The sequence below is a fragment of the Garra rufa genome, chromosome 1, assembly GCF_049309525.1.
Source record: "Garra rufa chromosome 1, GarRuf1.0, whole genome shotgun sequence".
Lineage (NCBI taxonomy): Eukaryota > Metazoa > Chordata > Actinopteri > Cypriniformes > Cyprinidae > Garra > Garra rufa.
Genome location: NC_133361.1, coordinates 36734150 through 36752075, shown reverse-complemented (window position 1 = coordinate 36752075; position 17926 = coordinate 36734150). Strand labels below are relative to the sequence as shown.

The following is a 17926-nucleotide window of genomic DNA, read 5'->3' as shown; positions in this document are numbered from 1 at the left end:
ATATATATATATATATATATATATATATATATATATAATGTAGATATAATACAATATCTAAAACTAAATTACACTAATACTAAATCTAAAAAATAAATAAATAAATAAATAAATAATTCCCAACAAGGGCCTAAATGAAACACTGAAATCTCATATCCACATTTATCCACATATAAAACTAAAGACAATGAAGATGGAATTTTGAAAGCATTTTTCACAATGACAAGCAAAGCACTCGTTTTGACACCTACAGCGCTTCATCCTGCACCACAGAGAGGGAGTGCTGTAGCTTTGCGCAATATATATTCGTACATGGGGAGCAATGTGTTTCCGTAGACATTTTGAAGCGAATGCATCATTTTGGACGGTAAATTGCAGGCTTGCTCAAGGTTATACATCGCAAGCTCTCAAAGCAGAAACACTGTGATGTGATAAGCTTATGTGAGCATTACGAGAGCCATGTCAAGGTTAAATCCGCTGAAAGAGAACAGTGCTGTCATTTCACTCTTCATGACACCGTCTGCGCCACAAAATACGGTACATGGCTACTGTACGCATACATCAATATTCACGATATTAAATGACTAATGAAACAACCGCCTGCTGGCTAATGTTGTAGCGTATCGATGGGCTAAGCAAATGGACAACCTTCTCGGTTCTATTTTAAGCTTTTGCATGTTTACCGATGGGCTCAGACGAGAAACAACCAACCACCACTATTTCACCATGCACACAAATGATGGAAAATGAATGTTTTCGTATCACCACCGAGATTCGAGCACTCATTTGGGGTTTATTATTATTATTGCTCAAAGCTTCCCGCGTAGGCTAGCTGTGTGCTGTAGCTATATATTAGCATGCTATGAATAACAATGTAAACCAAACACCAGCAATATCGCTATAGACCTGCATTGGTGGTCACAGGAGACCGTATCGCCACCTGCTACTGTCCGCAGGCTGGTTATATTGTGGAAAGATGCCAATGGCTGGCATTAAACTGGATACGTTTTTTAAAAAATGAGACGCTAAAGATCTTTTCCAGAGCGATTGTGGTGACATAGTACGTTGCATTTAAACTCAGTGCACATTCTTGATATCGTATAAGATTATTTGTTGAATAATTCAAATGGAAGCATATCTTACCCGGGTCGCCATGTTTGCGTTAGGTGATGCTGCTCGGAAGAGCTCCACACAGCAGTATAAAGCAGCACCACAGCAGCGGACAGCGACACAGGCGAGAGCTGCGCATGCGCATGGACGCTTCGCCCTGGACTCATTTGCGTGAATCGATTCTTTCGAACAGTTCGTTTCAAAGAACCGTTTCAAAAACGAATCAGATGTTCTTTACGCAATCGCGTAGTTAATGATGTCATGGGTTGGCACAGTGCTCTAAATTAAAACGCTCTATTTGTGACGTACACTATATTGCCAAAAGTATTGGTACACCCCCCTTCTAATGAACATTCAATAATTTCAGTGAGTACAAATCTTAATATTTAAACATATACCCCCGGTTTCACAGACAAGGCTTAAGCCTAGTCCTAGACTAAAATGTAAGTCTGAGGCTGAGCTGTTTCAACTGAAACACAATTGCACTGATTGATCTTAAAATATATCAGTGCCTTTGTTTTGTCTCAAGATGCACACCTGTAATGTTTTTTTCTAAGCATGTTTATAAAAATGACTTAAATGTCCTAATTGAACTATGGCCTAATCCTGGCTTAGTCTAAGCCCTGTCTGTGAAACCGGGCCTTAATGATATTCTAGGAAATTGTGAAAAGATAAAAGATATAGTCCACAAGAAAAAACATTTGAATTGATAAAAAAAAAATGACTCTGTTCAAATGTTTACATACACTTGATTCTTAATACTTTTTTTTGTAGCTGTTCTAGTCCCTTGTTTGTCCTGAACAGTGAAACTGCCTGCTGTTCTTAAGAAAAAACCCTCAGGTCCCACAAATTTCTTGGTTTTTAGCATTTTTGTTTATTTGAGCCCTTTCCAACCATGACTGTATGGTTTTGAGATCCATCTTTTCACACTGAGGACAACTGAGGGACTCATATGCGACTATTACATGAAGGTTCAAACACTCACTGATGCCCCAGAGGGAAACACAATGCATCAAGAGCCAGGGTGAAAACTTTTGACCAGTATAAAGATGTGTACATTTTTCTTATTTTGCCTAAATATAATTTTTTTTAGTCATATATTTTTAGCACTGCCCTTCAGAAGATACTTACATGTTTTCCAAAAGTCAAAATAAGTTACATTTACCTTGATCTTCAAATTCAAAAAAAGTTAAAAAGTTTTCACCCCTGGCTCTTAATGCATCTGTTTCCTTCTGAAGCATCAGTGAGCGTTCAAACCTTCTGTAATAGTTGCATATGAGTCCCTCAGTCGTCCTCAGTGTGAAAAGATGGATCTCAAAATCATACAGTCATTGTTCAAATACACAAAAATGCTAAAAAAAAAAAAAAAAAGAATTTGTGGGACCTGAAAATTTCTCTGAAGAATGGCAGCAAGTTTAACTGTTCAGGACAAACAAGGGACTCAAGAACTACGACAAAAACAAAAAACAAAAAAAAATAATTCAGGTAAGAACAGTATTAAGAATAAAGTGTATCTAAACTTTTGGACAGGGTTATTTTTATAAATTCAGCTATTTTCTCTTGTGGACTATATATAAACATTTTATGTGAAATATCTTATTCAGTACTAAATAATAAATAACATGCATTTTGTATGCTCCCTCTTATTTTGGTAAAATAATTAACATTTTGCAGATTCTGCAAGGTATATGTAAACTTTTGACCCCAATGTGTAAATATAAAAAAAGCAATAGTTGTTTCAGTTTTAAGCTGGTTGAGAATGGGTGTTTATAGACCTCATGACAAGGATCCTCTACCAAGTGGACATACACACTTTTCAGGTAAATCAACCAGCAAATATCTTACTTGCAGTGAACTGCATATTAAGCTATGAAAAGAAAAAGTATTACACATCAGTACATCATTACAGCATGTCATACAGAAGCACTCGGAGTCATGTTCTCTTGGTGACTTTATTATTTTTTTTAGCGTTATAAAAAAAGGGCAATAGCATGACAGGCCAGACAGAGGCGCTTGGCAACGGTATGTACAAAGAGGAAGGAGGAGGAAGGGCAGGAATGCACGGGCCAGGGAATGACAACAGCTCATGATCCCTTCCTGATGACAGCATCTTTTCAGAATTTTTCCACCCAACATAAAAAGTCCAAGTGCTGTCCAAATAGAGGTAGGCCTGGAGCAAGGCCAGGGGCTTCCTTTGGGGACCGGGGTCGGGGCTAAAACCGTTCGGTGATGCAGGGAATCTTGTTGACGGCTCAACACAATGGCCCCTGGATTGGCAAGGGAACTGAATCATTCTCATATCAGCTTTGCTCTACGAGATATCTATGTATATACATTTCCAATAGAGTTATAATGCAAGTGAGTTTTTATTTTATTTATTTTTTGAAGATTCCCTGATGGCCCATTAGGCACAGCCAAGATACAAAGAAATGCATTACCAGCAAAAAAAAAATTAAGTGGAAAAAATGAACAAAACGTGATCCCATAGTAGTAGAAGTAGTTTGTCCATTGAGGAATGTGGTAAAAAATGTCCAAGTGAAAGCCAGAGAGGACAACAGCAGGAGTCAGTCCATTTTTGGGGTGTAAGACCTTTTTTTTTTTGACTTGATATCTGTATCACGTCCCCCTCCCCTTCCCTCAGAGTCCCCCACACTGGCCATGCTCTCAGCTGCAGGGTCCAATGCTCAACCTGCACAAAAGACAGAGCCAAGATCAGCCAAGAAAATACATTTTTCAACCTAAGACCATGTGACTCTGAGATGTAACACTGGACTTGCCTATGTTAGTTTCTTGGCTTTGTTGTAGAGCGAGTCCACTACTTTGCTCATGTTCTGAATTGTTTCAAGGGCGGCTCCATATGTTTTGTCTACTGGAGGTTCGTCAAATACAATCAGGACACCTTCTCCTTGGTCAAGGATTCCTTTGAGAAAGCAACATCATAAATCATAGTAAAAACATTGAAGGGACCACAAATACAAAATTTTAGAACAGCATAAATGCTGCTCACTGTTCTTCAGAAAAATCCTTCAGGTCCCACAAATTCTTTGGTTTTTCAGCATTTTTGTGTATTTGAACCCTTTCCAACAATGACTGTATGATTTTGAGATCCATCTTTTCACACTTGGGACAATTGAGGGACTCATATGCAACTATTACAGAAGGTTCAAACACTCACTGATGCTCCAGAAGGAAACACGATGCATTAAGAGCCGGGGGGTGAAAACTTGTTGAATTTAAAGATCAGGATAAATGTAACTTATTTTGTCTTATGGGGAAATGTAAGTATCTTCTGTAGCTTCTAAAGGGCAGTACTAAATGGAAAAAAATATGTAATTTAGGCAAAATAAGAAAAATGTACACATCTCCATTCTGTTCAAAGTTTACACCCCCCGGCTCTTAATGCATAGTTTTTCCTTCTGGAGCATCAGTGAGCGTTTGAACCTTCTGTAATAGTTGCATATGAATCCCTCAGTTGTCCTCAGTGTGAAAAGATGGATCTTAAAAATCATACAGTCATTGTTGGAAAAGGTTCAAATACACAAAAATGCTGAAAAACCAAAGAATTTGTGGGACCTCAAGGATTTTTCTGAAGAACAGCAGAAACAAGGGACTCATGAACAACTATCACTAAACAAAAAAACACAGCTGTGGATCATTCAGGTAACAACACAGTATTAAGAATCAAGGGTATGTAAACTTTTGAACGGGGTCATTTTTATAAATTCAACTATTATTTTCTCTTGTGGACTATAATGTAAATGTCTTTTATGTGAAATATCTCATTCAGGTCAGTACTAAATAAAAAAAAAATAACATGCATTTTGTATGATCCTTATTTTGGTAAAAAAATTCAACGTTTTGCAGAATCAGCAAGGTGTATGTAAACTTTTGAACTCAATTGTAGTTAATTAGTTAGTTAATTTCACTCAATTATTACTGAAAGCTAACTGCAGTCAACCAAGAAAACGTTATGTGAACTCCACTGATTATATTAAGCAAAATGTTATTTTTTGTTTTGTTTTAGAAGATTGAAATGTCAGTACTCTTTCTTTTTAACTTCAACAGTTAAAGGCAATTTCCTTAAAACAATTAAATTGTTGAGTTTTAGTGTTACAGCATTGGTAGATAGTATCTATTTAATTTGCAACTGAATTATACCGAATTCAGAATTAAATATGTAAATCCGTATTGACTCCCAGTCCTATGTTTGACAGACACTTTCCAAGTAAAAGACAAGGATGAGGGCATACCATGGAATTTCTGGTCTAAAATCATCTGTGACAATTTCCTTTCAACATCCCCCTAAAGAGAAAATGGAAGATCAGTGAGAATTTGCTTGCTATTTAAAGGGACAGTTCGCCCAAAAATGTCAATTCTGTCATTAATTACTCATCCTCATGTCATTCCAAACCTGTAAGACCTTCATTCATCTTCGTAACACAACTTAGGATATTTCTTATCTTAATTTGAAATCCGAAAGCTTTCTGACCCTGCATAGACAGCAAGGATCCTTCCACGGTCTAGGAAGCCTTGACCAATGTAGGACCCTTGCTGTCTATGGAGGGTCAAAAAGCTCTCAAAAATAAAATATCTTAATTTGTGTTTCAAAGATGAATGAACGTCTTACAGGTTTGGAACAACATGAGGGTGAGTAATTAATGACAGAATTTTCATTTTTGGGTGAACTATTTCTTTAAAGCAACTGGAAGAAGATAGATTTTAATTGCAAATTAGACAGAACGAGTCCTTACCTTGGAGAGTTTTATTAGCTCAGAAATGTGTTCAATCTGTTGGCAGAGGAGAACAATGTTATTGTGTTTTAAACACACATCACCTCACACTGAAGTAAACCATGTCATTACCTGCACTCTGGAGAAGGGCTCGATGACCCTTATTAGGTTTTGTTCCAGCAGATTGTCATAGAGTTTGGCCAGGTGGGTGCTGATGATGGGATCATCCCGCAGCTCAGCTTTGTATTCTGTTAAAGCCTGAAAGCAGATCAGAGAGGAGGACATTAGATGTGAAAACAGCAGGTGGACTGAGAACGTGGTAACGTTTTAAGTCAGGGCATCTGACCCACCTTCTCAAAGTCTGCAAGTGACCTGTTCTTGCTGGCTTGAGCCACACATTTAAGTGCATCTGTCTACAGAAAGAGAGAGACAGGACAAGTTAATCCACATAATCCTCCGTCGACAGACACAACAGAAAAATGTCACCTTGCCAAGCAGCACACAAGATCAGGTGCTGTGGCTTAGTGCATATTACAGGGCACTATACTGCCCTCCAAAGCCAAAGTGCAGTAACTACGCCAACACTGAAACTGAGAAAAATGCCTTTAAAGTTTTTACGCCAGCAAGTCAAACATGTTAACACTCTTGTTTCTCTGAAACACTCTGGTTTTTCTTGGACAAAAATGAACAAGGCAGGCCTGATAGTGGAAAAAATTCCTGAGCCTGAACTTATTTTTTCCCTTGCCCCCGAGGTGAGTGGGGTGGAGGTACTATGTATGCGACGCACTTTTAACACATAACTTGTTGGTTCAGTTCAGTCAGATAAAGGTTTTTCACAAAAAAAGCTTATAGATTGGCATTTCAACCTTTATCCCATTAAAATGAATAAATCAAGTATATAATGCATAACATTTATTTAAAACAATGTCCTAATTGTTTAGATTTTTAGAAAGCACATTAACTTCTTTCACATTTACAACTCTGTGTTTGCATAAAAAACATTGGTCGAGATTTGCAATAATCTGACCAAAAACAGCTAAAAATTTGGACGTGCAAATTAATTCTATGTCACGAGGGGGCGCTTTAGGAGCGCTAAAATATTACGGTTTCCCTAAGAATGGCTGAAAGAAAAAGCAGCATTAACGCAGTTTTATCAGACATGAAATGAAAATGCCAACGACACGTTTCTGAGGACAGTCGGTTCCCTTCAGATACATTCATATAAAGACAACAGTGCCGCGTTTTGACTTTGAAACGTGCAGTGAGCATATTTATTCATTGCCTATTCATATATTATCATTGCCTCTTAAAGTTTAATCCAGCTCTATCGCGATTCTCGTCTTTCCGTCCCCAACTGTAAGACCTCTTAAAATAATTAATCCTCTTCTTTTACTATTTAAAATATTTACCCCTTTTTATGGCCTTAAATTTGATACAACTAAATTGAGGAGTTTTAAGGACCCCATGAGCCCTCTACTTCAGGATAGCCCGTCTGGCAGCCGGTCAAATAATGTTGGTAGCCCGACTGGAAAACCCAATAGCTCCGGGACGTCGGGCTAGCGATTTTGCGAGCCCTGTAAATATGCCTTTATCGCAATCCTTAATGTCTTCCCCTGGCTTCATAAACATAGCCATGACTTACGGTTTGAGTTGCCAGTAGGAGACAATTGTACAGTATGGGAGCTAAAAACACCTTCGCGCATGGAGCATTGCCTTAACCTGTATCAATCTATTTGACAAAGACACAAGGCCCGCCCCTTCCCTACTTCTGATTGGCTCATCGGCTAGAATGTGACTTGTTTGAGTCGTTGAGCGTTAAAGCTGCTCTCTGACCTGCACATCTCAGATTTAGAGAAATGACAGAGCAATATCCGCGAACCTGATTTTTTTTTTCCGCAGCCACAGTACGCCGGAAATCCGGCGTGGTGCCGGAACGCTATCACCCCTGACAAGGAGACTTTGCCACAAGACAAAATAGTTGTCACTAAGTCCATTTTAAGCGTTAGCTCAATTTTGACTGAATGTGTAGTTACTGCGCTTTGCCTTTGGAGGGCAGTATAGGGTCTTATATATAAAAGTGAACATGGTTGGATACTATGAAATGTGTGCCGCAGCCTGGTATGGTATTTTAACGTCAGTCTAAATACTAAGCGAGTTATCTGGCTCTCTAAGAAACAACCGCAGGCTGTGATGTAATCCTTGATTTTTTTTTTTTTTACACTACTGTTCAAAAGTTTAGGATGAGTAAGATTTAAACGTTTTTTTAAAAGAAGTCTCTTATGCTCAATAAAAAATAAAGTAAAAATAAAAATAAAGTAAAACAATAATGCTGTGAAATATTATTACAATTGAAAAATAACTGTTTTCTATTTGAAAATTTTTTAAAATGTAATTTATTCCTGTGATGCAAACTATATTTTCAGCATCATTACTTTAGGTTTTAGTGTCACATGATCCTTCAGAAATTCTAATATGCTGATTTGATGCATATTTGTTTTTCAGAGTAAAAAAAACAACTGTACTGCTTAATATTTGCACATTATTTGCTCAGGATGTATTTGAAATAGAAATATTTTATTTAATTGTCTTTACTGTCACTTTTGATCAACTTAAAGAAAACTTGCTAAATAAAAGTATCAGTTTCTTTAAAAAAATTAATCATTCTCCTCAAACTTTTAAACAAAAGTTGGATCCCCATAAATGGGGATTACAAAAAGTCACGAAATTCAGTTAATCACTACAAGGAAATTATCAAAGATTAAATATAGGGAGGTTCAATTTAACATTTAAATTTATGGAACATACAAAATGTTCCTGTTTTGTTAGTTGTAGAATACAAGACCTGATTTTGACCTTAAACTAATATAAAAATAAAATACACAAACTATTTTGGGTGGAGGGGATTATAGAAATTAACACTTTTGTTTAGCAATGATGCTTTAAATTGATCAAAAGTGATGATAAAGACAATATTACAAAAGATTTCTATTTCAGATAAATGCTTGTCTTCTGAACTTTCTATTCATCAAAGAAACCTAAATAATAATAATAAATGTTTTTTGAGCAGGAAATCAGAATATTAGAGTAATTTCTGAAAGATCATGTGACTGGAGTAATGATGCTAAAAATTCAGCTTTGAAATCAGGAATAAATTACATTTTAAAATATATTCAAATAGAAAGCAGTTATTTAAAATAGTAAAAATGTTTTAAAAATGTATTGTTTTTGCTGTACTTTGGAATAAAATAAATAAATGCAAATAAATGCAGGCTTGATGAGCAGAAGAGACGTCTTTAAAAACATCTAATCTTACTGTTAAAAAAACTACACCATGGAACTGAATGTACAAGACCATTTTTCTCCGACATCTACCTGTCTGCCAGCATGTCTGAGGGCAAGCTTTCCGCTGATCAGGGCCTGCACATCCTCTGGCCTGTAAAGACAAAGACATACATGTTTAACATGCTCAATATCTAAGTGTTTAATGAAAAGAGAAAAAAAGAAAAAGTGCAACTCACGAGTTGAGCATGATCTTGCAGAGGAGCATGTACTTAAGTGCAGTGATGGCACGAGGACTGTCAATAGAGTCATAGCCTTCAAAAGCCTCATAAAAGTATGAATATGCAGTCTTCCAGTCCTTCTCCTCAGCAGCGTGAATAATGCCTGCAAGGGGGAAAAAAAGGATGTGATGCACTCAGTACAATAACTATATATAGGTATATCCAATATGAGCTCAAAAATTCATACATTGACAAATTGGGCAAATCATTAGATAGCACAAGATCTGTTTTCCCTCCATTTGCTTAGCTTAAGTAATGCACATAACTATTAAGCATTTGCAGGAAGATAGCTCAGGATGAAGTATGGTTGCTAATACTATAATAGTATTTTTCTACTGGTGCAGAGCAAGAATTTTCAATTCTTTCATATCAGAGTTAAACGTCATCTGCACAGTGAATTATGGGATTGACAGTTGACCAGAAAAAGGCATTGAGAGTGGCCAGGAGAAGGTTGGAAAATGCTTCAACCTATGCAAGCATCAAGCTAAAATGCTGGGTGGTAGCAAAGCTGTAAGATACAGGTAGTAATATTTGTTGTGAGTTATAAATATTCAGACTGTACTGTAGTTAACGTGTAATTCATTGTTTACACATTGGACACTTTGCATTTGTTATACAGTCAAACCAAAATTTATTCAGACACCTTTGACATTTCTCACATTATCAGTTTATTCGCTATGGTTTAGAAAATGGTAATAAAATGTCAAGAACAATGTGTCAGAACCAAGCGGCAACCGCTCTCTCTATTGAAACCAACACGGAAGTGACTTAAACTGCAATTCATCGACTGGCCGCTAAGGGAGTCAGTCCCATTGACTCCCCATGTTAAAATGCCCATATTTACAGCGGGAAAAAGTATGTTTACAGCCTGGTTCAAAAAATGGTTTTGGTCTATATAGCTAGTTTTGCCCTTCATGTCAACTGTGAGGCGGGTGAATTTTTGTATAACTCATCCGTTTAAGTTATATTAAGCCTTAAAGTTCAGCATAATTAAGGGCGTGGCCACTTGAGTGACAGGGGGATTGCCGCTGCTGTCACCACTGTTGCGCTAGGCAGGCGTGGTTTCAGCAACCAGCTCCACCCACGTCCCGCCTTTTTGCCCATTTTTGATTACCCGGGAGTGATGCACAGTGACGCGATTCCAAGATGGCGACGACCGACTCCCACCCACTATAGCAGGGTTCCTCAAATCTTACCCTGGAGGTCCAATGCACTGCAGAGTTTAGCTCGAACCCTAATCAAACACACCTGAGAATGCTAATCAAGGTCTTCAGGATCATTAGAGAATCACAGGTAGGTGAGTTTGATCAGGGTTGGAGCTAAACTCTGCAGTGCATTGGACCTCCAGTGTAAGATTTGAGGAACCCTGCACTATAGGCTTCAAACTAGCGCTTCAGAATCCTACGGGTGACGTCACAGACACTACGTCCATATTTTTTTACAGTCTATGGTCAGAACAAATTCATCTTAATAATCACAAATTAATTACAGGAAACTAAAATGTTTTCAGACACCTTCAAAAATTCCTTACATTATTACAGTTTTTTTATGCGGTAGTTTAGAAACTGGTAATAGAATATGACAAAAACTCAAGAGTTAAACTTTGTCAGATCACTTTGATAGAAAGTTATGTAACAAATCATGGTCAGGTCAAAGTGTCAAATCAAATTTTTGGTCCCAAATTGATCAATTTTACTGATAGTCCACTGTATGAACAATTTTTGGGTCTAAAATGTCACACTTTACTTTATTTTGCTATCCTCACTTACATAAAATAACTATATAACTATATATAGACAATAACTATATTGTCCTGCACCCACCAGTAAAATTATTATTTTTTTTAATTATATCTGGTGTCCAAACAATGGTTGACTGTATACATTAATGTTGGAAGCTTTCATTGTGAAATTGACACTGTAACTTCTCTTTGGGCGTTTTCAACTTTCTAAATGTAACTGCGTGTGTGTGTAATGATTAATTTGGGTGTGTTAAAACAGACAGAAAGTGGAGGTGACGTAGTTTCCTAAGTAGATACAGTAGAGTGCCACCATAGTGGACATTCACCACTACTGCAGTAAGCATTTGAGACTCTCAAACTGTGCATGTGTGTGTTAATACCATTTTATCGATGCATGTGAAGTGATGTCTCACTGTGAGCTGTTATGTTACAATACAAACGTGTTCTGACTGGCTATGAGCGTACCTTGTTGCACAGCATTTTTGCTTTCAGTGTGGAGGGACAAATTAGGTGTCACTACTAGTTAGGACTGAGGGTCTTTGCGGAAGGACTGTGGAAATATACCTGACTGCATGTCTAGAGCAGCCTGCAGCTTTGGGGGGCAGTAGATGGCATTTGCTGTGGTCCTGGCAGAGGTGAGAGCCGCTCTGGCCTTGGGCAAGTTGCTTAGTGCGTGATACGTCTTGCTTTCCAGCAGCTGGAGCTCCACCAGCAGAGCTTTATCATCCATCTTCTTCAGCTCTTGCAGGAGCTGAGAGCCTGATTTACGAGGAAGAAGAGGACAGTGGTTACAGGCCGCAAATACAACGCTCAAGCTTAAGAACACGAATAGTCAACAACAAGGAAGGGTCTTGACAGGGACTCACCCAGCTGTAGAGCCTCTTGGTACCGTTTGGTGTCAAAGTATAAAGAGACAAGACGGGCCTAAAGGATTGAAGTAACAGTGATAAGACATCAGCATTCAGCATTAATAAGTGGTTTGAAATCTCTTTAAAATCTGATTAGGACAGAGCTTCAGTTTAAAAGGTCAGACTGAATTTCAAGTAGTATGCAGCATGTACTCTACAGTTCAAAAGTACAGTAAGATTTTTTTTTTTTTAAATAAAATGAATACTTTTAATCAGCAAGGATACATTAAATGTGTCCAAATTGATAGTAAGGACATTTATAATGTTACAAAATGTTTCTATTTTAAGTAAATACTTCTCTTCTGAATATCCTATTCATCAAAGAATCCTGTTTAAATGTTTCTTCTTCAGCATATTAGAATGATTTCTGAAGGATCATGTGACACTGGAGACTGGAGTAATGGCTTCTGAAAATTCAGCTTTGTCATTATAGGAATAAATTACATTTTGAAATATATTACAATAGAAATCATTTACTTAAAATTACAGCACTATTTCTCAATATTACCTTTACTGTGTCTCTATAGTTCAAAAGTATTTTTTTTTATATTTTAAATAAAATTAATACTTTTAATCACCAAGAATACATTCAATTGATCAAAATTGATAGTAAAGACATTTATAATGTTACAAAAGATTTATATTTTAAGTAAATACTTCTCTTTTGAATATCCTAGTCATCTAGGAATTCTGTTTAAATGTTTCTTGAACAGCAAATCGGCATATTAGAATGACTGTGTAATGGGTAATGGCTTCTGAAAACTCAGCTTTGTCATTATAGGAATAAATTACATTTTAAAATATATTACAATAGAAAACGTTTACTTAAAATTACAGTAATATTTCTCAATATTATAGCTTTTACTCTGTTTATTGTCCAGCCTTGGTAAGCATAAGACAATTCTTTCAAGAACGTTTGATCAGTACAAAAAACACACAATATTGTCTGAATTTATGTTTGAATACACTCATATTCTCTCAATCCTTTCTCATATAGTAAACTAGTGACAGTTAGGTCAAGATCACATGACCAATCAAATACGAGTCACTTTACCTCGGTACAAATATCAGTAACACACTGTCCTAGCTCAACATAAAACAACAAGTTACAGAGTGCACCTTCTGAAAAAAAAAACTCTAATAATATCGCAATGGTAATGTTTGCTGTATCAATTCTCTAATTCACAAAACTAGGTGCTCACCTCCAGGGCCTGTCGTAGAAACGTCCTCTTCTCTGATTTGGCCCATTCGATGCACTCCAAACATAACTCCACCTCCTGACCAGTAGCTGCCTCCATGTCCAAGAACATATCGAGCAGAGAGCGCACCAACCGCGCTGCCTTTGCTTTGCTGATGGAGTTCAGGAATGGTCGGACATACTTCAGCAAACCTCCCAATTCTGCAAAAGAATATTATAATAGTTAGTAACCCTGAGGAAAATGACAGCTGACAGAGTAGTGGCTTTCAAAACTATCAGATACATTAATATATGTCACCCTGGACCACAAAACCAGTCATAAGGGTCAACTTTTCGAAATTGTGATTTACACATCATCTGAAAGTTGAATAAATACGCTTTCCATTTATGTATGGTATTTGTTAGGATAGGACAATATTTGGCTGGGATACAACTGTTTTCAAATCTGTAACCTTTAAATTGCCTTTAAAGTTGTCCAAACGAAGTCCTTAGCAATGCATATTACTATTTAAAAATTAGGTTTTGGTATATTTACGGTAGGAAATTTACACAATATTTTCATGGAACATGATCTTTACTTACTATCCTAATGGTTTTTGGCATAAAAGAAAAATCTATAATATGTATTTTTGGCTACAAATATACCCATGCTATTTAAGACAGTTTTCGTGGTCCAGGGTCACACTGATTGGGCCACAACCCACTAGTTGCAGAAGTTTACCTGCAGCTTGTCCAGTCTTGGCCAGCAGTCCGCCCAGCTCCAAGATACTCTGTTCTTTGACACGCACAGCCTCTTCGTCATTGTCTTGGATGTCTCGCTTGACTGTAAATATATAGAAAGTAGATGATTTCAGAATTAAATTTAATTATGTAGAGCACAACGATACTATATTCAAACTCTGTTAGCTTAGACTTTCTGGTGATAATACAGGCAAGTTCATCTTCAAAAGCTGTTTTTTGGAACCTGTGATTCTTTTTTCCCGGATTCTTTGATGACTTAAAACATTAAAAAGTACAGCATTTGTTTAAAATATAAATCTTTTGTAACATGATACACTACTGTTCTAAATTAAGGGTATGTTTTTTTTTCTTTCTTTATTTGAAAGAAATTAATACTTTCATTCAGCAAGGATGTGTTAAATTGATAAAAAAAAGTCTTACAGTGTTAGAGATTTTTGAATAAATGTTGTTCTTTAACTTTTTATTCATCAAATAATCCTAAAAAAATTCACAGGTTCCAAAAAAATATTGATCAGCAGAACTGTTTCCAACATTGATAATAAAAGTAATAAATCAGCATATTAGAATGATTTCTGAAGGATCATGTGACACTGAAGACTGGAGTATAATGACTGCTGAAAATTAAGCTTTACCTGACAAAAATAAACTATATTTTAAAATATTTTAAAGTAGAAAACGTATTTTAAATCGCAATATTTCATAATATTACTTTTTTCCTGTATTTTTGATCAAATAAATAGAAATTTAATAAGGATTAGAGACTTATTTAAAAAAAAAAACATTAAAAATCATACTGATCCCAAACTTTTGAAAAGCAGTGTAGATTTCCTAAAGTTGCTCAATCTTAAAAGTATTTTTGAAAGCAGATTTAAAAAAGGAATATCTTGAAAGTCTCTAAATTACTCAATTTAAGTTTAACTAAATTCACACTGTAATTTCTTTGCTTATTAAATTTTCCTTTTTGACATTTATTTTCTCTCTATGAATGCTGCTTTGATTAAATGTGAAACAAAGATTGTCTAATGATTATATGAAGAGGTTTAAAAAAGGTTAAACTTGAAACATGATATTCTGCAGCAGCTAAACAAAAAATGGCGTGGCATACTATGAAATTATCCGTGACAAACTAACACACATCAAACTTATTGCCAAACATAACTTGCTGACACTGTCATACAGCATAACTAAAAAAAAATAGACCACTGACTGTAAATGTAAAGAACCTGTCAGACATGTTTTAATGAGTCATATCCGTCACAATTTAGTTGAAATTACATTTTTTTCAGAGTTTTTTAACATTACCAGCCTTTTCACTGACAATTAATACTTAAATGTTATGAGAAGCAGACTGAATGTCAGTAGCTACCTAGCGAAGCTAATTCAGTTGTCAACCAAAGTTGTGGTAACGTTAGTTCCTTCAAACGTAATTTAGAAAATGGCATTTCTGTAATTGTACATAATTCACCACAATTAGGAGGCTGATCATCTACAGATAAACATTTATTTACGCCTGTTTTTCCAAACACATTCATTTCCCTACATAGGGATTCGCGTCCATTGAGAACTGAAGCTAGCCGACTGGCTAACTGTTTACAGTTCACTGAAAATTGCCTTTTCATCCACTACAGGCTACACACAATAAATCTACATTTGAGGACAAAGTCTAAAAGAGCAGAGCAGCTCGTTTATAAAGTTACCAGTTCGTAAGAGCATAGAGTATTTTTCTAGCTAAATGCTTTCTCACGCCTGTCACAGTGAGTCAGCAGCATGAAACCGGCTAACACATTTAGCTGCTGCTCTTCAAATCACATGAGGGACATGAGCCCTGTGTTGAAAAGCACAGCTCCTTCAGCTAAAACCACAAGAGCTGTTCAAAAGCCAGAGGGACAGAAGACGCTTACCGATAGCATGTAAAATGTCTATGGACGCATTCCGATCCGTACTGAGCAGCGACTGTGCTCTCTGAAACTCTACCGCCGCAGCCGCCATCTTACCAATTCACCAATTGCCTGATTCACATAACTATCATCATTAAACACGCTACCGGAAGCGCAGCCGAGGCACGCTGGGACATTGAGTTCACAGAGACAGTGGACTTGAATGACTCACTCCAGGGGGCTGAACTTCATGGTTTGTCGTTTAGCTTTATTTGTTATACAATTTCAAAACTATTTACACAGTGAAAACAACAGCAATCTTTGGCACAATACATTTAGTGAGGACATTTTTCAGTTTATATAGCCTACAGTTTATTCTTTTCTTATTCAGGTGCCCTAGGTGTGTGCATGTTGGCAGCACAGCAAAGTTGTAGCTGCTGATAAAGACTCAACGTTGCCTTTCAATTGTGAAGCTGTTTTATATGGACTCGCATCCCTGCTGAAAAAAAAAACAGCTAAAACCAGCCTAGGCTGGTTGGCTGGTCTTACAGTTTTTTACAATCGTTTTTGCACTAATAACTGAACCTTAATGTCATTTTTCAAAACTCTAGATACAAAACTCAAAACAGTCATTATTTGTAACACAGGCTGTCCAGTGTTCAAAACTTTGCATATTGCGTTCATATCTTTAAAGAAGCCTTGCATTAGCACTCATCTCAGATGTAATGTGTGAGTTGCATTTTGAAATAGTATTATGTTAAGTTGTGTCATTTTGAACAGGTGATTTAAGTTCAATGAACAAATGATCTTTGGCTTATATGTATTGTATCCAAGCATTTGAAAAATGTGTTAAGTGGTTTGAAAAATGTGCATTTTGATCATTGGTTGTGAATTATGTGTCTAGAGTTTTGAAAAATGACATTACGGTTCTGTTATTAGTGCAAAAACGATTGTAAAAAACTGTAAGCTGGAAGTAGCTGGTTTTAACTGGTCTCCCAATCTGGTCAGGCTGGTTTTAGCTGCTGGTTTCCCAGCCTGACCAGCTAAGACCAGCCTGGCCAGGCTGAAAAAGTGTCCTCCTCTAAAACCAGCCTGCTGACCAGCTATGACCAGCTAAAACCAGCCAACCAGCCTAGGCTGGTTTTAGCTGTTTTTTTTTTTTTTTCACCAGGGATGATCAGAACATCAGACAAAGCCACCATGAAAATTCTTTAAACTTAAGTTGAAATCTAAAAAATAAAATACACTTACAGTTTTTCTCAGTCGCTTTGGTACATTTTTCAGATCAGAATTGAAATTCTCAAAACTACTTGTTCAATCTTCACATCATTGTGTCAGTTGTGCACATCAAAAAAGCAGTCTTTCATTTGTTTGAACAAGTTGCAAATGCTTTGGTACGTCCATGCAAATGATTATGTACAATTCTCTGCTGTTTCCTACATTATCAATTGCTTATGTCAAGTTGATCAAAATGTATTATTTTGGTCTCTGTAGAATAGTCTTACCCCTCACAACATTTAGGCATTGGTTCATAGCATAAGTCTTTACATGCAAAATGGTTGAACAAGTTGTCATAATATGTCAAGCATATTTCTATACATTTCCATTAGGCATTTTTTGTCTAAATCTGTCCTGTGATTCATTCCACGCTGCATCGCAAGAGAAGATATTTGTTGTGATGTGGATAAGAATTTGTGGCCCAACAGACAGGAATATCAGGGGGTGTAGGAAGACTGCGCTGTGATTCTTACAGCACTGCATGTACAGGTTTCACTAAGGAGAATGTCCTATGTTCACATTTCTACTTTTTTTGTGTGTGTATCGCAATGACATGGTCTGTCAACAAATTACAATATAAACAGTAAAAGCGTAAATGTGAATCTTGTCCAGTGTCTTGCAATCAAACTCCCTCATACACTAAGGTGTAACCTACAATTTACAATACAGTTTTCACATTTGCTAAGACATTAAACCCCAGTCTCTGAATAGCCTAAACAAATTCGTCAAATAAATCACTCTTTCTTCTGCAAAACCGAACTGGTTTACAGTTTTTTACAGACG

At 36.5% G+C, this 17926-nt stretch overlaps 2 protein-coding genes across 3 annotated transcripts in view; both read right to left on the bottom strand.

Annotated features, from left to right (window-relative positions):
- The window catches only part of nsfa (N-ethylmaleimide-sensitive factor a), a 33367-nt gene extending 32142 nt beyond the window's left edge, over window positions 1-1225 (bottom strand). Inside the window, exon 1 of one of the 2 annotated variants that reach the window (XM_073839599.1) lies at window positions 1144-1225. In XM_073839599.1, the coding sequence (XP_073695700.1) occupies window positions 1144-1155 (12 nt within the window). In that variant the 5' untranslated portion in view covers window positions 1156-1225. The remainder of the gene's footprint in view (window positions 1-1143) is intronic. The other variant, XM_073839608.1, reaches the window with a different exon arrangement.
- Window positions 1226-3043: 1818 nt separating this feature from the next.
- On the bottom strand, window positions 3044-16006 carry psmd11a (proteasome 26S subunit, non-ATPase 11a). Its single transcript, XM_073835253.1, has 13 exons — window positions 15890-16006; window positions 13969-14070; window positions 13252-13448; window positions 12008-12065; window positions 11706-11900; window positions 9359-9503; window positions 9213-9273; window positions 6191-6253; window positions 5973-6098; window positions 5862-5897; window positions 5361-5412; window positions 3888-4030; window positions 3044-3799 (listed from the first exon to the last, which is right to left on the bottom strand). Exons 1-12 carry the CDS (start codon window positions 15975-15977, stop codon window positions 3888-3890), a joined length of 1266 nt encoding a protein of 421 aa, XP_073691354.1. The 5' UTR covers window positions 15978-16006; the 3' UTR covers window positions 3044-3799.
- Window positions 16007-17926: the final 1920 nt, after the last annotated feature.